This window comes from Gopherus flavomarginatus, chromosome 3 (genome assembly GCF_025201925.1).
Source record: "Gopherus flavomarginatus isolate rGopFla2 chromosome 3, rGopFla2.mat.asm, whole genome shotgun sequence".
Classification (NCBI taxonomy): Eukaryota; Metazoa; Chordata; order Testudines; family Testudinidae; genus Gopherus; species Gopherus flavomarginatus.
This window is the reverse complement of record NC_066619.1, coordinates 166,437,643-166,464,390: the sequence shown is the minus strand read 5'-3', so window position 1 is coordinate 166,464,390 and position 26,748 is coordinate 166,437,643. Positions and strand designations below refer to the sequence as shown.

Here is a 26,748-nt window from a genome sequence, read left to right as displayed (position 1 = left end):
TCTCCAGTGGCTCAAAGGGCATCTTTTAGATACCTATTTTCTAGCAGAGTAGCAATTCCACCATTTGGTGGCCATGTAAAAATCTCTGCTATGCCCTTTGCAGATCTGCTCAAGACTTGATTACCAAAGACAAAAAGTCCATATAAGCGTAACCTGGGCTTACAGAATATGGTTATCACAGCAAAGATTTCATGCATTACTTATGACACAAATACCCCAATTCTCAACTTTGATTACATTCCTTTAAAAAAAATTCATTCCTATAAAATGTTGTGTGTGTGTGTATATATATAGATAGACAGACATACACCCCCCCCCCCACCTCGATATAACGCTGTCCGCAGGAACCAAAAAATCTTACCGTGTTATAGGTGAAACTGTGTTACATCGAACTTACTTTGATCCACCGGAGTGCACAGCCCCCACCCCCGATCACTGCTTTACCGCATTATATCTGAATTCATGTTATATTGGGTCGCATTATATCGAGGTAGAGGGGTGCGTGTGTCTGTGTGTGTATTTTATATCTATCTATCTCAAACTTGCCTCCCCCCCACCTTTCCCCACCCCCCCCAGAATACCAGCAAAAGCAAGTTTTATTTTATCAGGTCTCTAGATCTGTAAGCCTCATTTCTGATATTTAAACAAAAATAACTTTGACCATAAAAAAATCATGAGATCAATACAGTAATATGCTGTAAGGTGTGTATTTTTACACTCAATTTACTCTTGGTCTACAGATCACCCTCCTCCTCTTTTTACAGATTCAAAAATGTTCACTGACAAATACTCTCAACATTCATATGTAAAAAGCCAAAAGTTCCCACTTTTCTCTCCATTTCCTAAAACCTTATATAAATATTTTATTGGCCTATTGAAAATGGACATTAATGAAATTCAGCCTTCTCCATTCCTTATGTTTGTTAACTATATGTGGCCTAAGCTTCAGAAGTTCACTGAGTGAGCATGCTTCTTGCACAGTGGCTTATCCTTTTTGGAGAAGAACGTCTGACCCTCCAAACTGTCACAACAAACCTGAAATAGGATTGGGGAAAAAAAAAATCACTCCGTGAATTATTCTGAATGTGAAATAATCATCACATGTTATTGATACACACAATCATGGAATAAAGATTATTATCCATTGTTTAGGAACATGCTTTGTGCGTGGGATATTGAAGTGACAGTGTTGGTCTAAACTTGTTCCCATTTAAGTCAATGGGAACTTTCTGATGGACTCCAGTAAGAGCAGAATTAGGACAATGCTGAGCACTTTTAAAAATCCCATCCTTATTGTTACTTTTCCTGTTGATGCAATACAAGCAAAGATGATAGATAGAGATATGCTTTCATTTCAGCTACAATATGTTTGACATGTTGTCTCAATACATTTATCTTTGGAATACAAAGAAGGGACATCCAAGTTTATTTGTAACAGTGTTCAAATAAGAATAAAACTCCTAAAGGTTAACTTAACTGAAGCAGAAATTGCAATATATAAATGATCAGCACAGTATAAAGCAGAACATTAAAGAAAATGAGACAGAGGCATTTGATTTTTAGCCAATATATGATGATCCATACTGGGGGTATTATTACAGGAGAATGCAGTAAAACAGTGAGTTATAAACTCGTCTATCTGAGTTAAAAAACCTCCTGTATATATGAAATTGTGAACACAATCAATACTCTTACCATTTTAGAAATAGGACATCTTCCTTTATGGACTTTTACTGCTATATTCAAGGAGAGTCGACATTAAGGGTTAAATGCTAGTACACATGACCATGATCCAGGCCAAAAGATCTCTAAGAGTGCCAAAATACCACAATAGCAACACACCTTCCAAACAACTCTGAAAGTACTTTTTGTTTGGGTTAGGAGGATTAAGTGATATTTTAGCCGTTACTCCCACATTGCTCAGGTTAGCACAAGCACTGCTGCCATTTTGTTTAAAATGCGGAATAATTTTACTTACCGAGCACACAAAGCAGGTGTCATGCCAGGTGTGACCCAGAACTTCAAGAAACCTGTCTCCAGCTTCAATGGGGAATTCACAGCCATAGCACATGGTACCAAAGAGGGCGTAGTAATCTGTACCACAGAAAGTATGAAGCATGAGTGGAAATGCAAGAATTTCCTTTAGAAATCATTTTGTTTTTCAAGGAGAGGGTACTGTGTTTATATTACTACCTGCCAAGTTCCAGGACTAAGCATTCAGGAAGTAGATAAACTAAACAGGGGCCTGAGAGACATGAAATACCCTTTCCTCTCACCAGCTCCCTTTCCTTTTTACTTCTCCATCTTTCCCTCTTCATCTCTCTTTTCTTCCTTCTGAGAGTGTGTGTGTGTGTGTGGGGGGGGAGAGTTGGTAAAAACATCAAATAGTACAGCACTTCTCCGTCTCACAGGACCGGTAAATCTTGACTGTAACCCTTGCGTCACAAGCATATTGCTTCAATGCATCTATCATGCTTAAAATAGTGAAAGCCCTGTTTAACTTGGCTCCTGCTTACAACGTCAAAAAGTTGCAGGCTTTCCTTCGGAGGAAAGAGAGCGGTAGCAGAGGCAGAATGGAAGGCTTCAGCTTTCTTTCCCTTTCACCCTCTAGAAACTGTGGCGTAACAGTTTCTTCTATGCAGCGTTCTTCACACAGAAGTATTTGAAAGTGCTCTATGTTCAGCAAGTTAATACTGATTGCTCAGCCAATCCCTCAGTTAACACCTCATTAAAAACCCAGTATTTTTACTACATTGCACTGTCACCCCTAGTCCTGACAGTAGTACCTGCAGCCTCAGCACGTGTCAAAGCTAACTCGTACTAACAATCTTGTGGCTCCCAAGTAAGATTACTACCAAATGTGTCATACTGATAGTAATGGCATCGTGTTCCAATATCTATCTGCCTGTACTTCAGAAGAGTGAGCATTTGAGCTGGGAAGGCTTGTAAAGTAGCACAAATCAATGCATTGCGTAACATGGAGGATCACTTGATAGTAGGAGCAAGAATTCAATATTAGCAGAACAAGTGCGGTCATGAATTCTCCACCTCGAAGTGAGTTATTGATCACTTTAATACTAGTTTTGATCATTCTATTTAGAGACTGTCAAGTGTGTCTAAGTTTAGGGACTTCAGACTCCCAGAGGATGACATTTCACAACACTGTCATACTTGACAAGACTACTCATCTGTCAATACTCTACTCCTTAGGATACTCCCATGATTCAACAGGAGCAAGATGCTACAATACTTCTGACACTTACGGGGAGACTAGTGTATACTCGTCTCCTCCACAACACCAAATCAACCCTGGCAGCAGAATCTTTGATGAACTTCCTCTGCCATGCTGACCTTTATCTCCCCTTCACTGTTTCTATATCACTCCAAACAACTCGGCCACCAGCTAGAGCTGAAGTGTTGGCTCCAGTGAAATCAAGGAGAGTTTTGCCATTAGTTGAGTGGAGACAAGGTTCACCCCAGGTCTCTTCCCAAGCTACTCACCCAAATGCTCCTATTAGTGAAATCACACTGTACATTACGGAAGATGAGGGGGGAATACCATGAAAAGGCCCCACTGACAGGGGTGAAAGCCGATATGGGCCAGTACTCTGTAAGAACCCGCACCAGCCCATACCCAGCTGCCACAGGATCGTCCTGCAAAGGATCGTCCTTAAGCGCTGACACAGCAGCGCTTTAACATTGTTGCCCCTTCCCCCACCCCTCCCTGGTCGGCAGCCCTAACAGTAGGGTCCGTACTGGCAGAACCGCCAATGGGGGGGAAAAGGCAGGGACACTAAAGCACTGCTAAGGCAGTACTTTAAGGACGGTCCTTTGCTGCGGCAGCGCTTTAATGTTGCTGTACCCTTGTTGTCGAGGTTGCTGATTGGGGGAGGGGCCCGCAGCAATGTTAAAGCGCTGCTGCAGCAAAGGACCCTGCAGTGTTTTAATGTCCCTACCTCTTTTGCACACACCGTCCATGCCCCCCAGCTCCTGACAGGTGTGGAGGGTCAAAGGGAGCAGCTGCCCTGGGGCCGGCGATTTAAAAGGGCCACAGCAGCAGCATCCAGAGCTCTGGGCCCTTTAAATCAACATGGGAGCCCCGGGGGCATGGGCCAAGGGCTGCATGGGGGATGCTGACTCCTAGCCCCGCCTCTTCCAGGGGCCAGAGCCACCCCCCTGTACCGATCAGTGCCCTCGCTTACTTTCACCCCTGCCCACTGAGGACATTTCCAATATGGATTTAAATACCATGCAAGAAAAAGACACACAACATTGAACTTTTTGTCGATGATTTCTTCCACATTTTGTGAATGTTTATTATAAATGCCAGCCATTTCTTTCCTAGAGGGGGGAATCAATGTGGAAAGTTTTAAATAAACTAGAAAAGCAAAAGAAAATAAATGAAATTATTCACTCCTTCAAGGAAATGGTTTGGCTGAAAATGTGAAAAAAAAAGTTCAAAGACGACTTTTTCACATTAATACTTGTCTTCAGATTTTCAAGAGCTATAATCAAATTACTGTATTTTTATTCCTACTGGCCTTTTTGATCTTAAGCTTGTGTTCTACAGATGTTATTCTTGATCCTGCAAAACACTTCCTCCTGTGCAGATAACTTACTACCAGAATTGCCTTCAGTAGGACTACTCATGGTAACACACATAGTAATTTCCCATATTATTTGCTCGTTGAATCCCTGTTTCAAGTGAATGAAGAGATAACTATTCTCATAAAAATCAACATGAAAATCTCTTTAGAATTAGCACAACAAAATGCTATCTATAGGTACATCTGGGAATTTAGCAAGAATAGCAAATAATTTAAACTACGACAAAGAGCCTATTCCTAATGAAGTCAGTAGCAAAATTCCAACCGACTTCACTGTGGCAAAATCCATCCCCAGATTCAAAGGTGCTAGTTTATTGGATAAGCTGATATAAATACACTGTTATGAGAGCTAGTTGGAAAGCTTCTGTCAAAGTGAAATGGTTTGTTTTACCGAAAACATTGGTGGTTTTGTCGCTGCTCACCTGTCTCACAATAGGGATCCCCATCTTCCAAATGGAAGACATTATTGCGAATGGGATTATGGCAGGCCACACATACGAAACAGGAAACATGCCAAGTTTGTTTCAAAGCATTGATTACTTCCTGATGGGATAAGAAAGAGAAGTATTAGTAAGTGATGTTGATATGATGAGTGAATAGGGGTGATCATGTTCTGTACTGTTTTAAAAACCAGTTTTTTTTCATGTTTTCTCTGCAACGTTACTTGAGGATCTTATTAAATAAATTAACATGAGCATTATTTTTTGCTGACATGCATTATAAACTGCTGCATTTTTAATAAAACGTGTGTCACTCTCTTCATCTCTGATGAGCCACTGTTTAAATTATCATCTCAACACTATCAATGTGTTATTTCAAGTCTTTGGCAGCTGTAAAAAAATTAAAGCAACAAAAAACCCAAAGCCAAGATAAATTTGGTTACTCCATCGTCTCAGGGATACTCTTGCAGTACTCTGGAGGATATATGCAGATCTGAAGTTCAACAAGCTTAAAAATATCCTGGCCCCCTGCTAGGGTCCCCAAACAGATTTTGAGACAGATTCTGTCACCCTTATTCATGCTGAGTAGCACCTTATTGTGTGAGCAGTCCCACTGATTTCAAATATAAATTAATATTCATGAAGATAAGGAAAAGTTAATCAGAGGACATCACAAATGACATTATGACGATTTTGTTAGCTTTTGAAAGATGATGTAATACCAAATGTGACTTGAAACCTGGACTGCTAAAGCAATGAGATGTATGCTCAGCATTTCCAGCTATACTGGGGAACAGACTCTTATCTTTCTGGATCAAATGGTTGGAATTGGAAACTTTAGGCTGTGAGAGGAGCAAGGGCTTTTCTACCTACCATACTAGAGGGAACATTTCAATATTTTATCTTATGCCCAGTGCCAGACAAATGACATGTTCAGTAGTATTCAGCTAGACAATCATTTTTACATAATTTTATAATTATTTAATTAATTCTGTGAAAAACCACTAATAAAATATCCTTTCACTTAAAACAATCGAAAAACTGCAGCCGTTACTGATGGCAACTTGGAGAGACAAGATTAACTCCAAAGAGGCAAAGCCAGAAGAAAGGCCTGGGGTGCAGGTTTCTGGCAAGGGGGAGGCTGCAATCTCTCTCTTCAAACAGTGCTGGGGATAAAGTGGTAATGTCCATTATTGGCATGGGACTAGAATATAGAACTGCAGCCTATCTGTATATGACGACAGCTATAGTGATGCTACAGACTGAATCTTCAGAACTTGGCTACGAAAAGGGGATTTCAGAGTTCTAGACGGGACATGTGAGAGGCCCTGTAAGTTAAAAAAAAGCTTAACAATCTGCAGTAAAGTGTTCCCTAACAGCAACTATTCTCATTACAGAAATGAGGAAAAGGTTGTGGTGAATATTCACCTTAAAAAAAAAAAACGAATTTAAACCATGCACACACAGTTTGATTACTTACTCCAAGTATCTTCCTCTGACATCGAGAGCATTCAGGGGCAAAGAACTTCTCATAGCATATCTCGCAATAGAGAGCCCCCTTCTCTTCCACAAACCCAATGTAGGCCATAGAGGTTCTGCAGTGAGCACAGTTAAACTCCTCTGGATGCCAGGATTTCCCCAAAGCCACCAGGAAAGGTCCCCTGTTTAAAGGAGAAGGAACTAGTTTAGCCAATGCAGTGCAACTGCGGGGGGCCACACTGACAACTGTAAACGCCTATCCAAATTACCCATGTAACATTAGCACAAACTACAAACCTTTACTGGTTGACATCTCTTAACCACAACAATCTCCAATAAAACACTGAATAAGTCTGTGCCAGTTTCACTATATTCCAATAATGCCTGTAATGATCTTTGTTCACAACAAACACTAATGGCTTTAATTTCACATCTTATTTTGAACTCCATTAGATATAGTGCCATGACACTGAAGTGATTGCTAGAAAAAAGGTTACTATTTTATAAGATCTCATGTTCCAAACTATATCTATCCACAGCAAAATATATTTAATTTCATTTAAAATTAGTATATCAACTTTTTTTCAGTACATATCTGTATCAAGGTTACAAAGGTTAAAATAGATTTGACTCGACAAAGAAGTCAAGACAGATACAATCAGTTTCTCAAGAGACAAAAATACAATAAGTTTCTTTATTCTGAGAGTCTGTTGCAGTGATGAACCACTCCAGGTGAGAGACAGCAGTTTTCTCCAGCAGCCAATTATGGCAAGAACATTTTGCATCCAGAAGTGGAAAAGTCAAGCCATTATCCTTTGAGAAATGTAGAAGTACTTGTAAAATATTCATTTGGATAAGTCAATTATGCTTTTGGACAAAAGAACTCAGTCTACAAGAAAGTCAAATTTTGCCAGAATATACTTATAAAGCTCTCCCTTACACAGTTACATATTTAAAGAGGTTAATTTCTATCATTATTTATTTTGATACTCTCACAAATTTGTTTTAGCAAAGATAGGGGTTTTCATTTGAGACTAAGCTCAAACCATAACTTTAAGGAAACTTTAAGGAAATCTGGGTCTGGAACAAAACTTTGTGGTTTAGACTCATCTATCTCTTAGCATACCTTTATCTTCTGCAACCCTGAAAGATTATCGTGTACCTTGCTGCCCTACTTAACCTAGTTCTGACCGTGCTCAATGTACAGCACTCTGTCCTGCACCAAAACTTAAAACAAACAACAACCCCACACCACGATGTAATTGAGAACCACAATGATTCAAAATATTAAAAGGCATTAAGGAAGGAATAGACTTTTTTGTATAAAATGTCAAGATTTTCTTACCAACAAAGTAATGAGGGAAGGTAGGGAGAACAATGGGGATGAATTCTTCCAACTAGCTTGCTAGGGTAAGGTATCTGCAGGATGGGAAGACAACTGGGCAGTAGAATGTGGGGAAATTCATTGAAAGAAGCTGTGGATAATTCTTTTCATTTGCCTCACTTATTTGTTTTCTTGAGGGAACACAAACAGGAGAGAGCGAAGGAAACATGACTAAAGTATATTTAAAATGGCTCATGGATCATCTTGAAAAAGGAACAACATTTATTTAAATTTACAAAGCTACTGCCTGACTATATATTTGATCACTGGAGAAATAGGAACAATTTTCCAAACATTGTTTCCACTGAACCTAGAAGACAAAATTCGTGTAGTCATCAAACTCCAGACTCCCTTGTGGATGCCTAAATAGTGCAAACGCTGACCTAACCTAACCTGATACCCTTCAGCCTCTGTACAAGCACCTTTTTACATCAATGCCCTTTCAGTTATGTACAGATCAAACAATACAAGTTCTTGTGTACAACAAAGTGCTCTCTTCTCACAGTGTCAGCACAGGCTAATTTAAGGCATTCATTAACAAAGGACTGACACTGAAGAGGTTCTTCCAGCTCCAGTAGGATCAAGTTTCTGTTTGTCTGTACTAAAATGATAGGCTTGGATAGTTGCAAAGTGGAAGGAAAGTAATCTAATAAAAGCAGGAGAGGGACCTCAACATCTGTTATATTTAGCTCTCCACAGTTCTGACATTTTTTAGACTAACCATTCCAGATAGTGTGCTGGAATCCAGGTGGACAGGAAATGGTATAAAATTGTATCTAAGCAGTTTTCCCTCCCCACAGGCCCAAGACAAATATGGTAGCATACTGCACAGTGTCTTTTAGGCTTCAACTGTTTCCATCACTATGCTTGTACTCGCTATATATGCATGTTCAGAAACATGCCTTTTAAAAAACCCCAAAACCATACTTTTTACTGGGTCACTGTTTAAACATGTTAGAAGTTTAATCACACCCAAAACCCTAAAAAGAAAACCCCAAAGGACAGAAAAAATAATAATTGCGAAGTAGACAAAGATGTGATATTCAGAATTTTGGAGGCGTTCCTGATCTTGGCATGGATTAAATTGTTTCATCAAAAACAACTGAGAGCTTGCAGTAATGAATGGTATTCATTTACCACTGGACCTAAAAGAGAGTTTAACTGCAAGAGGTCAAATTTTGTAGGTCGTATTTATTATAAAACCATCACCCACTCCATCATGAAAATCAAGGGCAATCCCACACGCCACAGTTTGTTTTGAGTGAGCCCTCCTTATAGGCCATTTTGAGGCACTAAGGACTTCAGGCCCCATTTTCAAACATGACTGTACAGACTAGGTGTGCAAACCCTGCCCCTGGAGGTAGAAATGTATGCTCAGCCAACTATTTACTCGTTCGGCACCCTGCAAGGATCACTGCATGTGCAAAGTAGGCAGCCACTTTTATATTAAATAAGCAGTATAAAAGTATACTATACGTAAGCACTATAAAGAGAAGTAAAGGCTTACCAGAAAATAAGCACAATTTTGACACTATAACTAGATACAACGGTGTCAGTATACGCATGGGGTGCGTCTGCTGAATCCATCTAGGTGATCAATGTGCATTGTACTGCATTATCAAGCCAACAGAGGAATTTAATGGTGGGGAGATGGAAAGGATTGTCACATCTGCTCAGTTGGTCAATCGCTTGATAGTTAACAGACTGCTCATCCAAAAAACATAAGAAACGTTTCTTCCTTTCCAGTCGCTGGCGAACCCCATGATATGTATTTTCTCATATATAAGAAACCAACAAAAATGGTACTCTGAACTTTGTCCCTTCCCCCTTCAAAATAATTCAACTCTGAAAATAGATCTTAAAAATAAATCTTTTGTCACACATACCCAAGAATATATTATTAGTGGAGACCCAGAGGCTACAAATTTGGATTTCCAGGTGATAGCCAGTTCAGCATCTTGATATTAAGAGACTTGCTGAGTTCCTGAAGTCCTTGGGAGCTATCAATTAAAAGTCTGTTGGAGCCTCATTACAAATATTACATAGGTATTTTAAACAGAAAATATAGCTTGTGTATGGTTTGGATACTTTTATGCAAAGAAAGAAAAGTTTATCTAATGAAGCCTTGGAAAATGTTGAAGTCTGTGGAAGATAAACATATCAATAATTAAGAGAATAAATTAAAAAGTTATAAGATGTCTCAATTTTTTTGGCTTGACAAGTCATGGTTACTCTATGCCTTAGTGTAAAGTAACCAACTCGACAGTTCATTTTGGCTGCAAAACAGGTGTACAACAATGGAATGTCACTTGATCCTGCTCCTACCTTTTCATAGGTAATGCTGTTACTAAGGGCATGAACTGTAATTATGTTAAAACTTGAACTCCAAAAGCCATTACCATCTTCCAAAACCACTGTAGTGTGAGAATGTTGGGTGAACTCAGTATACTGATTACCGCAGTGTCAGTTGATCTTGACATGAAATTATCCTTGTTCTTAAGAACTCTGTTGGCATTTGAAGATATGAAAGCTTGGCCTATAAAAAGCACCCGAATAACCTGAGTTGATATACAACTGACTGTTGAAAGGCAGATAAATAGTGGTCAAACTGAAATATCGTATGGTACAATTACTCCGTGCTATACCCACGTGCCATGTATGTGTGACTAGCCAGCTTTTTCTCTAATTAAAATAAATCCCCGTAGCAAAAAATTTAAAACTGAAAATGGCATGCAAATTGAACTGCAACTGTCATATTTTTATTCATGTCCAGAAGGCTGTTTAATCCAGCATCACAGGAACTAATCCTTCCACCAGAATACATGGGATTTATGTAAGAAATATTTAGCAGTAATGAAAAAGGAAGTTAGATATGCAAGTCCCCTGCACACATGCGGGAAAACAGAACCCATCACTTTAAGATGCATTATCATTCAATGGCTGCAAAGCACCATTTAAGTGTGGAGGTGGCATAGTTTTGCCCCCCCAACTCCACCTGACCCTTCTCTTCCCCTTTCAGGCACCCCCCTGCACCAGCAACCTGCTCTCCCCAGGCCCATTAGCCCATACACCCCTCCCCTCCAAATTTGAGGGAGTGATGTTGTGACCGCCACTCAGATTAGGCCTGGCAGCCCCTCTATTATGACAAATTTGAGTGACTGGTGTTGCAACCTGGCATGCTGGGTCGCAGTACCAATTAATTTATTAAGGAGATATCTGCCACACAAAATCTACAAAAAGCAACGAAGAGTCCTGTGGCACCTTAAAGACTAACAGATGTATTGGAGCATAAGCTTTCGTGGGTGAATACCCACTTCGTCAGACGGCACTTTAAGGTGCCACAGGACGCTTTGTTGCTTTTTACAGACCCAGACTAACACGGATACCCCTCTGATACAAAATCTACAGTAGGTGATGGTGTAAGTACTGTTGCTCAGGGCATTTTCTTCTTGTGCGGACTGCATCTTCACAGAGATTGTTTCATGGGGCACACATTCTCCAGTTCAGTTATGTAGCTTATCACCCATTTCATTTGTGATCAATCATCATCCATATGGTAAATACAGCAACTTGTTACATACAAATTATTATGTGTCTTGTAGAAGTACTTAGGGGTCCTAATCATGCACCAAAGCCCCAGTGAGCTGCATATTCACGTTACAAGACAGTCCCTGCTCCAAGAACACGGCAAGCTACGTAATATTAGGAGAGGATTTAATGTATGTTTAAATCCATTAAATGAGATTTAGCAGCTTGAAACAAGGTGAAATAGCACCATGTGACCAACTGGTTCTCCCGATTAGAGCACGAGAGCCACTGGTGTAGATAAAGCAACAATAATGTTTGCTAAACCAGCAACAATTTAAAAGGAGCTGCAGTTTCTCAAGTGAGAGATTTGTTTTTAAGGTGTAGCACTATAAAGAACTACAGCTGTGCTTGGTTTTCTGCATGTAATTTACTATATACTGATCCATTTGGAAATTTCTATCAGCCAGGTAATGAGATAATTAAAAGATACATGGTCTTAGAGGTTAAACTTTTCAATACATCCTTTTAATTGCACCCATCAGACTCGTGAGCACAAACATTTTATGTTTGTACAGTGCAGCATAAAATTTGAATTGGAATGAATGCCTCTGTTTGAATTAGAACACATATTTCATTCACTATTGCTATATGAAAGTTACCAGATTACTCATTTTTAATGCCTTGATTATTTAATAAAAATAACAAAGAAATCATTTAAAAATAAATCCTTCTAATGTATCTCACAACATTTCAGTTACTACTGATGAGTCTAAAGTTAACCTAATGTTAAATGATCAGATAGGAAACTACCAGAATGGAAAGCTAATGGGTCAAAAAGTGGAATTCAATTCAGCTGTATACATCACATCGTATGATTACGGAGCTGTCTCAGTTCTTTTGACTTGGATCCCAAACCATGATATAAAGATGCAGTACAGTCAACAGACTATAAAGAGAAAAGTTGATTTTCTATGATATTTTGAGACTTTTATACATGAAATAGAGGTAATTACTTAAAATTAGCTTTTCAGAAAAAGTATCCTGTTGGCTCAACCATGCTGACAATTACAGTGCATTCTCAATTTCGTTTACTTCTATAGCTGAAAATATGGTTAATAAATTAATAGGTCAAAATAAGAGGGGGACCTGTAACTGACTCACAATTGGGGTAAATTATTTTCCCAGGGGTTTATGAGCTTGAGCAGCCCAGGTAAGTGAGAGCTTTTGTTTTTTTTGGGGGGGGGAGGGGCGTTATTTTTAAAAATTTGACCAAGAACACACCACACATTAATTTTTTTTTGTTGGTTTTTTTTTTTAACTCAAGATCATGACCTGGCTCTTAGGAAATTCACCCTTCTCCCCTCCTTATGGAAGGAACACCAGGAAGGTTCACACATTCACATGAGGTTGTCCTTTTTCCATTTACTGTCGTTTTGGAGAGAGACCCATCAGCTAATTGGCAGAAATCACTGGCTATATATTAAAATCCATCATTATATCACTGAAGTGAATGGAATTTATTTAGCTTAATCTCAGTCAAAAAAATGTGTCACAGTGAAATTTCTTTCCATTCATATTATACAACTCAAAGTCACGAGACACTAACAATCAAGTGCATGACGGTTAGCCCTAGATGATGATTGGACAGATTTCAAGATCTGACACTGGGAAAAAACCTATTACTGTAATCCTAGCAATGATTAAAATGTGACATTTCTTCGTATATGTGGGAGTATCTTACATTTCCTCCTCTTTTCATTTAATTGTTCTGGCTTACCAAGTATTGTTCAAAACTGGTTATTCCTTATTTGATTTGCGTATCATCCTGTATTTGCCTTTCGACTTGTTAATCTTCTGGGGCTGATTGAATGAATGTTTGATTGTGTCACAACTTGTTTATTTGGTTTAGGTTTTATTTTTGCCACGTCCCAGTCAACATTCCAATTTTCAGTAAAACAGGTTCTAAAAGCGCCCATGACTATTGAGAGCATATCCTGGCTTCCACATTTGCTTCCTGTATCACCAGGTCCAGGCTTTTTTTTTTTTTATTATTATTTTAAAACAATGAATCATGTGGATTTCATGCATGAAAATGGTGTATAACACCGAATCTGGTTATGCTGAAATGCAGCCCAAAAGCATTTGAGACTAAATAATTAAAACAAAACAAAGCAAGGTTATGTTGTCAGAAAGATTTTAGGATAAAATGATCATTGAAAAGAGTACAAACCTAATGACCTGGTTACACTGAGCACACATAGGAGTACGCTTTCCTGCTGGAATATGCTCTGCTCTCTGCACCAAAGTGTCTTGGTCTGTTATTTGAGGTTGAGTCATGGACTTATCATGTGGTGCAGTTGTGTCAGATGGTGTCATATTGTCTGATGTCCATCCACTTGCAGGAGCTACGGAAAATAGAGTAAAAAGTATTTTGAATACTGTCTCTATACTGCATCAACCTTAATAAACAGGTATACAAGCGAAAAGAGCTCAGTTCAATACCTGAATGTGTGTGTAAAATATGCACAGTACATACATGATGGTGAAAAAAATAGCAATAGGGTAATGCGATAGATCGAGTTTACTCTTTTCACCCAATCTAGTGGGTGACTAGCCACCAAAAGCACCAAACCAACATTACCATTAAAATTTCTGGGAAACAGAATATTTTTCCAATTGGAAAGGAGTGGACAAAATTGGACATAATGGAGCAATCAGGTTACAGAATATGTGACATGTTAAGATCTCACTGTGCTTTGGACAGGTCAGGCTGAAGCCAAGGTTACAAATATATGAGCAGTGACAAAACAGCATGACATACATCTTGCAACTCAAGAAAGATCTTAGAGTAATTGTGGCCACTTCTCTGAAAGTGTCCACTCAACATGCAGCAGCAGTCAAAAAAGCAAAAAAATAACATTGGGAATCATTAAGAAACAGATAGATAATAAGACTGAAAATATCATATTGCCTCTATATAAATCCATGGTACGCCCACATCTTGAATACTATGTGCAGATGTAGTTGTCTCATTTCAAAAAAGATACTGGAATTGGAAAAAGTTCAGAAAAGGGCAACAATAATGAATAGGGGTATGGAACAGCTTCTGTATGAGGAAAGATTAAGACAGACTTTTCATCGTGCGCATGTGTGCGCGCGTGTGTGTGTGAGAGGTCTATAAAATCATGACTGGTAGAGAAGGCAAAAAAGGAAGTGTTATTTACTCTCTCTCATAACACAAGAACTAGGGGTCCCCAAATGAAATTAATAGGCAGCAGGTTTCTGAACTTTTAGGTGTACTAGGACCAGGTTAAGGCATTTCTGAAATCAGAATAGTTTTTAAAAACATGAAAGCTGAGATTCTCACATCATAACTTGCTTCCAGAATCTGAGCTTTACGAAAAAATGCCAAGCATCATGGAGTCTCATAATAAAATTGTGTGGGTTGGCAACACTGAATTCATTGTCCCATGCCCCCCGATCCTTCCATAGATCTCTACTATCCCACTCAGAAGGTGAAAAGGGAGAGGGCTGCAATACCATACCCTCTTAAGACCACACTAAGGGTGACCTGCTCCTCTACGAGCTGGACAGGGGAGGATGTGGAGACTGGGTGGACCTGTGGGTGTAAGGAAATGCTTACTGTCACCCATCCACTATGTGGAGTTTACATGGAAAAGATAATACAACCAACAATATTATCTTTTCCATGGACCTCTTCCATCTTGGGGCGCTCAGGCAGAGGAGATGCAGGTGATGGGGCCAATGGATCCCCTGTGAGTGGTGGTCTACGAAAAAAATCCCAGTGAGATTGGGAGTTACGCACTATTCCTGAATTCATCTTGTAAAATTCAATCTCAGAAGTCCTCCCTCCATCACTGCCTGAGAAAAAGGAGAACCAATGGCAAGTCTAGGTGCCTGGAGGTAGACAGAGGTACGGATATGGGGTGGAGGCCTTATTTGCAGGCTCCAGTCAGCCTCCAGTTTTTGTGTAAGTGTCCTGAAGAATTCTCCGAGTAATTTTTAAAGAACGTAGTACTTGGTTCTGACAATGTCAACCAACATGTTTTGGGATTTCTCATCAGGTGGCCAGACAGTAAATCTAAAATTAGATTTAATTATTACGGAAATGTGCCAAATTACTCAGTAAACAGCTCTATCAATTAGTTTTCCAATGTCCTCGATAATGTGCTCTTTGGGTAGGGTACACCGCCAACAATGATCATCGCCAATTCTTTAATTGTTCACATTTTTTAACGGATGAAACAACAAACTAAGAGGAATACCTTTCCTTCATCTAGGTGATACTAAACCTACAATTGCTGACACTTAAGAACAGCAAGTTCCTTAAAAAACAGTGACTTTCTTATTGTAGGATGGAAAATGAAAAGTACAATTAAATAAGAAAATAAACGGCATTAAGAATAATCTAGAGCCACATTCATCCATCACTCAATAACATTTGCTAACTGCTTTCTATTGTAAGAAAGCTTTGAGAAAAAGAACCAAAGGAAAAGAGACAGAGCTCATAGGAAACAGGGGAGAGGTTACACACACAACATAGCATGTCAGCAAAGGAAACACCACCCAGGACCAGAGAATTCATCATACAGTAATGACATCAACTGTAACTGCCTCTAGCACTGCTTCACCAGAGCCATCAACAGATCTGCCTGTACAGAGCACTATTCTATACTTACTTGTCCAACAACTCAAAAATAAGCTCCACTATCATCATCTACTGCGCTAGTTTTCTCTTTCAGGAAGTGCAGATGATTTCCAGTGTTGTAACAGATATTGTATCAAAGGAGGCTCGCAGGATCAAGGGTTGAGCTTAGCAATACTGCTTATTTTTTTCAGTCTTATTACTTAATGAGACATACAGCACTTAGACAGTTTTTCAGTGGTTGCAAAGCTGGGGCCTGTGACTGAGCCACAAAAGAATTAATTTCCACTCAAAAAGGAACTCATTCCTGTAGATGGTGGAGCACACTGGACTGGAGAGCTTGGCCCTTTGCGGGGTCAGGGCCCTGATTAATAACATATTTCTAATAAAATATGTTTCTCAAATGTCAGAATTCTAGAGTGAAGTTTTGGCACCACTGAAGTCAGTGGCAGAACTACCTATGACTTCACTGAGGCCACTCACCCCCAGATCTACTTTACCTTCTCAAGCTATGTGCATACTTCAAGATGGGGGAGTACTTCCCAGCCAAAGAGCCATACCTATGCCAGCTCTGAATGAGCTCTTGCATTAAAAACCAAAATGTAGCTGCGACGGCACAAGTGGCAGGAGGGATTAGCAGGCCCGACTATGTACCTAGCCTGTCAGACAGGATCATACTCAAGGTGTCTAGCCCCTCCTGCTGTCACAGCTCCCCTTTATGTTTAGTATGGGAGTTCGATGACAGCTAATGTAGCAGCATTTCCTCAAACTGGGAATTATGCCCTGAGCTTGAAGAGCAGACATGTGTGCCTTTTAAATATTAATGGAACTGCGATTACTGCTGAAACTTACTATAAGGATCAGACCTCAAAAACTGTTCTTAAACCTACTCTGGGGCAGTTATTTGAGACCCAATGCTAGGACTTTATAGTTACAAAAGATAAAAGTAGTAACAGAACATACACATTTTAGATCAGATGTATTTTATTTTCTTAAGTGGCGTATGAATTATAAAATTCATTATCTGTAGAATGCCATTACGGCCAAGAGAATTGAAAGATGCCAAACATTTTTAATACCCCCATAAAGCAAATAAACTTACTTCCAAGTTCCTCAACTGATCAGCTTTCCTCCCTTACCAAGTTTCTCAGAGTGAATCTCATACATTTATTGAGAAATCTCACAAAGCGAAACTGCCACAACATGCCTGAAATTTGAAATGGCAGATGCAGATACTGTGTTTCTATTCATTTCAATATTATTAAACATACAGGCTTGTAAAGGCTTTAAACAATCACTTTAAGATCTGCTGTATTAACAAATCATTCAACCACCACAGCAATGAGTCAAGCTCATGAACCAAAATACATTTACAACTGTACACCTTAAGCAAATACAATGTGAGAGAGCAATATATCCAAATTTTGAACTTCTTAAAAAAAGTAGCCAACTATAATAAAATCAGTGCTCTATAAAATAGACAACAGCTCTGCATGAAGTATGCCAAGGAATACACGGTCAGGAATAAAGATTCATAAAGACAAAGGATTTCCCCCTTTCTGGCCAACTTTTAACCCTTGGATACAGAGATTACATGGCTGTACCAGAGGAAGTGAACTCCAGCTTCAAAGCATACTCATTCTCCTTGCTCTGGGAAAGGCTGGAAATTGAATGCTGCAGTGATTTAGAGGAAAGATGTGCATGTGGGGGGGAATTACGTACCATTCACACTCCATTTATATCACATATGTTCAGCTGAATACAAAGAAGAATTACCAAAGCAGGAGAGCTACAATAGAATAAAATGGAAAAATTGCAAAGGGGGGGAGGAGGGAGAGTCGTGTATAAATGAAGTTCCTACTCTTCCTCTTTCAGATTTCCCTAAAACAAACAGTGACAAGAAACCTTGTTTACAGCTGGTCAATAATTACTGCAATGAAAATTTCCCTGATTATTATGGCCTGGTCTAACACTACACAGTTAGGTTGACGTATGGCAGCTTATGGCGACTTAATTATGCCAGTGTACACACTATAGCCTTGCCCCGCTGATTTAAGTGCCGTACTATACTGACATAACTGCACCTCCATGAGAGGCATAACGCTTAGATCAGTGTAGATAGGGTGACACAGCATCTGTGCACACATTGCATTACTTACATGGGCTGCTGGCTGTCTTGTTAATTTCACGGCTCCATGCAGGAGCTAGAGCATGGCTGCCCCCAGCATACCAATCCCAGTTGGGCGGCTGCCTGGCAGCTTCCTGCTCTAGGACTTGAGAAACCCAGGCAGCTGCCCCTACCTCCTTCCCCCGCACTGCAAGTTGGGAGCAGGGAGACTAGAGCCTGGGGTTGATTTAGGGATTTAGTATAGACATGCCCTTAGCTAATAGGCTAATAAAGACAAATGCAAAGTGCTCCACTTAGGAAGCAACAATCAGTTTCACACATGCAGAATGGGAAGAGACTGTCTAGGAAGGGGTACGGCAGACAGAGATCCAGGGGTTATAGTGGACCACAAGCTAAATGAGTCAACAGTGTGATGCTGTTGCAAAAAAAGCAAATATGATTCTGGGATCAATTAACAGGTATGTTGTGAGCAAGACACGAGAAGTCATTCGTCATCTCTACTCTGTGCTGGTTAGGCCTCAACTGGAGTTCTGGGCACCGCATTTCAAGACAGATGTGGAGAAATTGGAGAGGGTCCAGAGAAGAACAAGAATGATTAAAGGTCTTGAGAACATGACCTATGAAGGAAGGCTGAAAGAATTGGGTTTGTTTAGTTTGGAAAAGAGAAGACTGAGAGGGGACATGATAGCAGTTTTCAGGTATCTAAAAGGGTATCATAAGGAGGAGGGAGAAAACTTGTTCATCTTAGCCTCCAATGATAGAACAAGAAGCAATGGGCTTAAACTGCAGCAACGGAGGTTTAGGTTGGACATTAGGAAAAGTTCCTACTGATGGAGTGGTTTAACACTGGAATAAACTGCCTAGGGAGGTTGTGGAATCTCCATCTCTCGGGATATTTAAGAGTAGGTTAGATAAATGTCTATCAGGGATGGTCTAGACAGTATTTGGTCCTGCCATGAGGGCAGGGGACTGGACTCTATGACCTCTCCAGGTCCCTTCCAGTCCTAGTGTCTATGAATAGGTCTTCCAAGTGACAAAGATGGTATTTTCCTTTCAGGATGGGCTTGCAAAGTGGACCACCTTGTCAGATACACTGTTTTCTCCCTTTTTGTTTCTCTAATATTGATAAGCTAAACATCACAAACTAGCATCCTATGTGAACTGTAGTGTGTATCTTCACTACTTCTCGAAAGCAAGGGACACTTAAGAGCTGAGTTAAAAAACAATTCTCTTCAAGAAAAAAAAGTAGAGAAAGGGGGATATGAAAGGCACAGAAGATAGTCTTCTGTTGCTCAGGATAATGAATAAGCAGTCCTCCACTTCTCTCTCTATTGCTGCAGCAAGCTAAGCATATTAAGGTAATTACTCCTTTTTGGTTTAGAAGTCTGGTTGTTTGCTAGTTCTTAAGCACACTGACAAAAAGTAGTACAGCGGTCTGTTACTTGTGATCACAGGGAAGAGAAGAGCTAACAACTATTTGCTTTGTGTTGTAGCTTTAGTGTAGCAATCCAGAGCCTTGTATGCTGCAAAGCCACTCAATACTGAATTGAGTTGAAAAGAGAAAAAAAACCATGATTACAGAGTGAAATCTTGACATTTTATTGTGATGTGTGTGTTGTGACAATAACATGCCTGATGTACGGTGATCATATATGGATGTAATTCTCAAGACATTTTAACATGATTAGTTTGTGCAGTCTTGACTCCTTTTGATAATTTGAAGAAAAATAATGGGAGTCTCTCTCCTGCCTCCTAGACAGGAGTGCGGATCTACCCTGTGGACTAGCAGCATGGATCTTTATCACTCTAGAGCATGAAAGCGGTATAATGGCTTAGAGTTATGATGAACCCTATAATATGCTAATATAGTCACTTATCGAGGCAGCAGTGATATTATAGAAAATTAAATAACGAGTCATTTCTAATGGTAAAAGGGAAGTAACACAATACACTCTTTCTTGGAACTAAAAAGAGACTTATTCACACATATCTGGGGCCAAAAAGTACACCTGAAAGAGAAATTTTTGGCATCAAGGCTTTGGTACTGCAATTTTGCTGGTTATTAATCCAATAAAATGGCCTCATTACCCACTTTCCTTACTCCTTCCCCATTGGAAGACCAATACACCACACACATTTTCTGTCTAATTAACTCTTTGGTTTGATAAACTGACATGAGCCAGGTTATTTGGAGATAAGGCTGACACTCTCTTGGATCCTTTCCAACCTCTGAGGTAGTATAAAGTATACACGTTACTCTTTTTTTTCATACAAATATGTTACTGTTAATCTTGATGTATAACACCTATTAGAACAAGATCAGAATGGATGACAGTCAATAATTGTTAAAAAATTAGATCTTTAAAAAAAGATCACACTTCTTAATCCATCATCTGAAACATTTAGTGTTCCTTGAAAGTGGCTACCTCTGAAAACTGTATCTCCAAAACACTTTATCACGAGCAAGTCACTGCTCTATTGTAGTTTATCTCAGATTATTAATGCCTGCTGAGCCTACAAATAAGTGCAGATAACAAGGTGGAAAAAAGCTTTTGAGAAACATGAAAGAAAAATATTTTGATTAATGATGCTTTCCGTCCCTCTCCTGGTACTTTACCTTCTAACTTGCAGGTACCAGCTAGTAAGAAGACAAAGACACATACTAAAAACTAATCTCTTTGAAGATTGATTTGTGAAAAAAACAAATTCCAGCACAGCTTCTGGTATACTGCTAATGTGTATTTGAGATGCCGGTTAAATACCAACGCCAATTCAAACACATTTGCTAACTTTGTTTTCATTGTTTATTTAAGAAAAACCTTTTGCTTTTTAATTTTTTTCATTACTTCATGAACCAACATAGTGTTCCCTTTTCTTTCAATGCACAGTAATTATAAAGCCCACTTGTGTGGGGACTGAACTAAACTAAGTTATTTCTGGTCAAAAACAAGATCTCTGCATGTGAAAAATCTCTCAACATTGTTGGGAAAATCTATTTCAAATAAGAAAGAAGGAAAGGAGTTAACAGTTCTGGTAACAGCTCCTGTCTGATACTGATCCTGTGTAACAGAGCATCTTTCATATATAGACATAAGAATTAATTTGAATGGAAGTTTAATACCAAAAACCACAACAGTGAATAGTTTTAAAGAAAGCTTGGAATTCGAAGTGCTCTGTTCTTCAGTTTATGACCGTATGAGGGGACAGGAAAAGACAACATAACATCAGTCTGAATTAGAAGACCCAATTCTGCTTCAATTGAAATTAATGGCAAAACGCCTTTTCAACTTCAACAGGAATAGATCAGGCCCAAAATAAGATTGTGGTCATGATACAAATTGAAAAATTAAAATTTAATCCCTCAGAGAATGGTGTTTATATAAACAAGTCCTGGATGCAGTAATACAAACTGCCAGCATTCTCCCCAGCGAGACTCTACATGGATGCAGGGGTCCACTTCAGTAGATCTGATTGCAGGATAAGGCCTAAGAATATTTTTACAAAGAATTCCAAAGTAGTGTTTAGAAATTCCTGTCACTGTTTCAATACTTACTCTCTCTCTCTGTGAGGTTAATATTTTTATGTTATGTGCCAGCAGCAGTCCTATCTGATGATGTAAACTAGAACAGAATGAATTGCTTTCCTCATTAGAAATCATGGCAAAGCAGAAGTTTGAAACTGTTGGCCGGTATATTTAAAACATTAGACAATACACCTTTGGTTAATTTGACTCTCTAATCTCAAAGGATAACCAAAAATCCATTAAATCTACAATTTACTTCAGAATTTTGAAACTAACTTCCAACGCTTGGAACAAGAAGTGTAACCCACTGGTGAGTGTTTGTGTTACAAATAAAAATTGTTACATCTTCCCACCTACAAAGCTGTGGCACTTAAAGCTCAAGATGTGCATCTCACTCTTTTAACTCTGGAAGTCCCTGGTTCAATCGAGCAAAAAGGGGGGCAATCACAAAAGCAACATCTTCCACTTTTGCCTCCTGTTTTAAAGTCTATTTAACATTGTTTTGTGAAGTTTTTTTTTTAATAACTAGATAGTTTTTAGAGTAGCTATTTTTTCATCTTCTTAAATTACACTCAAGTACTATTAGAACTAGGCTGAAGCTAGCACATTCAATACAAGCACATCCTGCAACATGATCTGGAACTGATCACCAATTTGAGCCCTATCCGTAGTTTATACAATGTATTTTATGATTTTTGTTCTGTTCACCTGCTGTCAGACATATATATCTGTCACCGTTCATACCCTCATTTCCCCCATTGAAGCAAATCAGACTGTAATGCTTTAAAGAGGAAAAAAAGAAGGCAATTGAACTGTTAGACTAGCAAAAATATGTAAGGAAAAAAAGAAACTTTCAACAAACAAAACAGACCCTAAAAGTGTCGGTTAAAGGAGAAATGCTCAAGTTCAATCCAATCAAAAGATTACTGAAATTTGACAGAGCATATGACAGGGCGTTCAAGTAACTTGGGAGGTTGCTGATGTTTTGGAGGTGCCCAAACCTGTCAAATGAACTCTGAATGTAGAGAGGAAACGAAACCACCCAGCCCAACCCTGGAAGCCTCTTCAAGTACTTCACTGTCCTTTCACAGGGAGTCTTAATGGCGCCCCTTAATTTTCATAAAATGAAGCAGATGGCAGTCACTCTAATATGGAGGGATGATAAGCCCCAGGATGTAATACTCCATTGTGACTGGAGTAGCTTGGAAGTGCTGCATGCAAAGATCTAGGGTCTCTGAAGGCTACAAGGGAACCCGTGAGCGACATTTCAGATTTCTACAGGCTTCACTTTGCCCTCATTGCCATTAATTAATGATACTCCTTCTAAACTATTACCGAGGGGCTGTTTTTCATTGTTGTAGCTAGCTTTTCTAAAACGAATAACACTGTGCACTATATTATTAAGTTTGGCCCTAAGTATTTACTTTCACAAAACTCTTTGGTATGGTTGGTTTAATATTTAACTAGTTTTGAAGCAAGGTAAAGAACTGCCTTTTTCTTTCTGAAAATCCCAGTGTGACTTTGCCCTGGTTATATTAACAATAGCATGTTCCAATGCTGAACACATGGATGAATACAAACACTAGTGAAAGATTTCTAAGACAAAGGGGAAAAGGCGGATATGTAGCAGTGCCAAAGTCACTTTGACAGAGGTTCTCTGGTGCATAGCAACAATACAACTGTCTGAACTGTTTAACGCTCACTTAAACATAACATCAGACTTCACGTAATAGCTATAAATAACAGTGCAGCTTTAATTGGTGGGAGCGCCAGAACTTCATTTGAAAGTGCTGTAATCCAGTGATTTACATAATGCTATCAGACTACTGTATGATGAATGGAAAATATAAAGGTTCATATGTGCACTTATCTGACTCCTGTTAATATACGGTGCAGTACAAACTCTTCCAGTTCCTTTCCCTTCAAATCAAAACAGATGGCCGGATGAAACAAAGGGTCTGAAAAAAATCTGCTGTCAACTAGTTATGTTAAACTTATGCAATACCCTACCCTGTATGAGCCCTGCGTGAAATTGCACAGGCTAAATGAACTCAACTTCAAGATAAGCAGTAGAGAAAAAAGTATTCAATAGTCCCTCTTTGGTTCATACGGAATTTGTGGACTATAATCAAAGCTAAAAAAAAACCCTACTGATGAAAGGCAGAACAGGAAGGATTAAACCATTATCTTTTCTTTAAATGACTGAGTATGTTGGTATGTGCACCATGAAAAATCAGAACAGGTGCAACCAAGACCTAATTTCAGGAACCTCTGCAACTTTGGGGGGTTAGTTTCCTGTGTTAGCAACTAGCCTTTCAGCTAGAAGAACTCAGATTAAATGGGCTGTAAAGTATCTTAATTAAAATGAGTATGGTGGTTTCAGCTTGGTTCAGCTTGTCTCCTTGTGATTTGTTACATCTTATACCATCACAAATTGGCACAACTGGCGTCGTTTACTGAAAAGGGTCCTGGAATGCAAGAGAGCCTGGAGAGTGACATACACCCCTGCACAACAGAGTGCAGTCCTGTTTGGCTGGAGTTTCACATATTGAAACCCACTACACACTTTTCTGCAGAGGGTATTTTTTGTTGTTGTCTTCACTGCTTTCAGTTCAGATAATTTTTACCTTAAGAATTAAATAAGAAGAGTGAATAAAACCTTATGAAAAATTAACATCCTATACTTAAGCACCTGAAATACACCCTGTATCTCCTTTACATTACACTGTTTGAAACTGAGCAATTATAAGGCTAATATTGAGTAAATGGATCATGCTTTACATTTTCAAAGCATTCTGAACAAACACTGAGCCTCATTCTCCATTGTTCTGTACCTTGTACAGTCATTTGCATTTACACCATTACAACACGAGAGTCCTACATGTTACTGTTTTGATGTAATGTAAACAACTACACAGGGTGCCAGGCAAAGCAGAATTGGGCCCATTAACTAATTAATCCTTAGCATCTCTGTGATATTATTCAAGTTTTATAAAAGCAGAGGAATGCAGAGTCTTCATCTTCAAAACTCACACATGGAAAAATGATGTTCCCAACTTGTGTGTGCAATTACAACACTGCAAGAGCAAACAATGTGTTTGTCTGTTCAAATAGCCCGATAGATGCATCACTGTAACTGCAGGAAAGTTAAGTGAAATGATGTGCAGGTTTTGCAATACCAAGTCATCAATCATTACTTTGCTGCTGATCTTGTATGACTTTTGACAGAGACGGGCTTCAGTTCAGGAGGTCCTATAGTAAAGTCCATTATACCATGCATCTCCAACAAGTTTTGGGCATAACTGAGTTGTTCCTGTGACCCATTCCCTTTTTAACCACAAACATTCAGATTTCTAATACAGTCTGCTTCTTACCATGTTCTCAAGAGTTACAATTTCACACTGCAAGTAAACAGTTTAATTTGAATGGCTGACATTTACAAATTACTTTACTGTGGTTTCACAATGGGTTTTGCTTGGCTAAGTCTGAGTTCACATGAGTTAACTTTTAAAAGAATCAAATTCTTGTGGCTTGCTGTCATACGACAGCATAATAATTTAGATTAACTGAAAAATTACTAAAACACAAATCTATAAACCACATTGGAAGTTCTAGTGTTTTCATCCATCAGTCATATTACTCTTTATAGATAACTGGTGAGACAAGGGTTTTATGTTTTCACTAAAAGAGGCATGCATTATGCAATGGCTAACTTTGGTAAACTTTCATTTCAGTGAAAAGGACAGGACCTTATTGGATTCAAAGTCTCATTTTTACCAGATGTCAGCATACCAACATACAAGGTTCTTCTTCACCAATTTGTCAAGTTACACCAGTTTTTTTTTCCCCAATTCAGACCACAGTTCTCACTGCACACAGATAGTCAGTTGCTCCCTTTTAATTAACAGCGCCTTTAACTATACTTTAATTTCCCCATTCTGTAAAGGAAGTGAACAGAGATGAGCTGAACTTCTTTCTCACTCTCTGGAGTACAGAGCCTTGAAAATAAAGGTGATGTTAATAGTGAGGCTAGGCTGAGTCTCCCAGCTTAAAGCATTTCTAAGAACTATGAGCCATCCAGTTCCCTATCAGGTCTGAAAGGGGCGGGGGGGGGGGGGAAGCAAAATAAGAAAACAAACAGAAAAGGAGAGAGAGGGAATATGTCATAGTCACTCTCTGTATTAACCTCTAGAGAAAAATCTTTCTGAAAGGATAATCATTTTGTTATAATGTAATAGCTCTTGATGGGCTGTTTATAGCAGTAATTAAACTCAGGATCTCTGAACCCAACCCTGTGCTGTCTGAGCTAATGGCAAAACTCCCACTGACTTCAGTATAGTCAGAATTTCAACCAGGTTCCTCAGTAAGAAGGCTGTAGTAGACTCAAACCTCTCCGCATGATATAACTGCCGCCAGGTGGGCACAGTCAGCGTTTGTCTTGGTTACGTTGTCATTATACGTAGGATAGGCTGTCACATCATGGCTAGTGCCAGGTTTAAATTTTCTCACACATTGGAGGTTCTGCCTAAGGTGCCAAGGGAACAAGCAAGAAGAAAGTACAGCTATCAGTTTGGAGAATTACAGAAAGATGACGCTACAGAGAACAAATGGTAAATTTATGCCTAGCAAACGTATGAGGATAACTGCAGGGAAATAACAGAATTTTTCAGACAAAGACCTCTGGGGAACAATTTGTCTATGTTTAAAGCAAGCTTCCAAAATGCTATCTCCATCAAACAGAGCATGTGCTTAACACATGTTGCTGTCTCAGGATTAGGCAACTGACAGTTGTAGCTATTGAAGAATATGCTGACATTCCAATCTTGCTTCTGCTGGAAAGGGATTGTGTATCTTAGTGGGATCGGGCAGAGAAATAAGATGAGAAGAAGACATAGTACAAACGGGAAAAACTAAGTTGATATACTCTGGTAGCAGTTCACTTAGTATTACTCACTTAGAAATTAGTTTGTCTTCTGAACCTTACATCACAAAC

General features: G+C 39.1%; 1 protein-coding gene across 5 annotated transcripts in view; it reads right to left on the bottom strand.

The window, feature by feature from the left end:
* Window positions 1–567: 567 nt before the first annotated feature.
* The window catches only part of PDLIM5 (PDZ and LIM domain 5), a 188,558-nt gene continuing 162,377 nt past the window's right edge, over window positions 568–26,748 (bottom strand). For all 5 annotated transcript variants that reach the window (XM_050944022.1, XM_050944023.1, XM_050944024.1 and 2 more), the window contains 5 exons: window positions 13,669–13,843; window positions 6,528–6,708; window positions 5,030–5,150; window positions 1,979–2,094; window positions 568–1,035 (listed from right to left, as the gene is read on the bottom strand). In XM_050944022.1, the coding sequence (XP_050799979.1) occupies window positions 946–1,035; window positions 1,979–2,094; window positions 5,030–5,150; window positions 6,528–6,708; window positions 13,669–13,843 (683 nt within the window). In that variant the 3' untranslated portion in view covers window positions 568–945. The remainder of the gene's footprint in view (window positions 1,036–1,978; window positions 2,095–5,029; window positions 5,151–6,527; window positions 6,709–13,668; window positions 13,844–26,748) is intronic.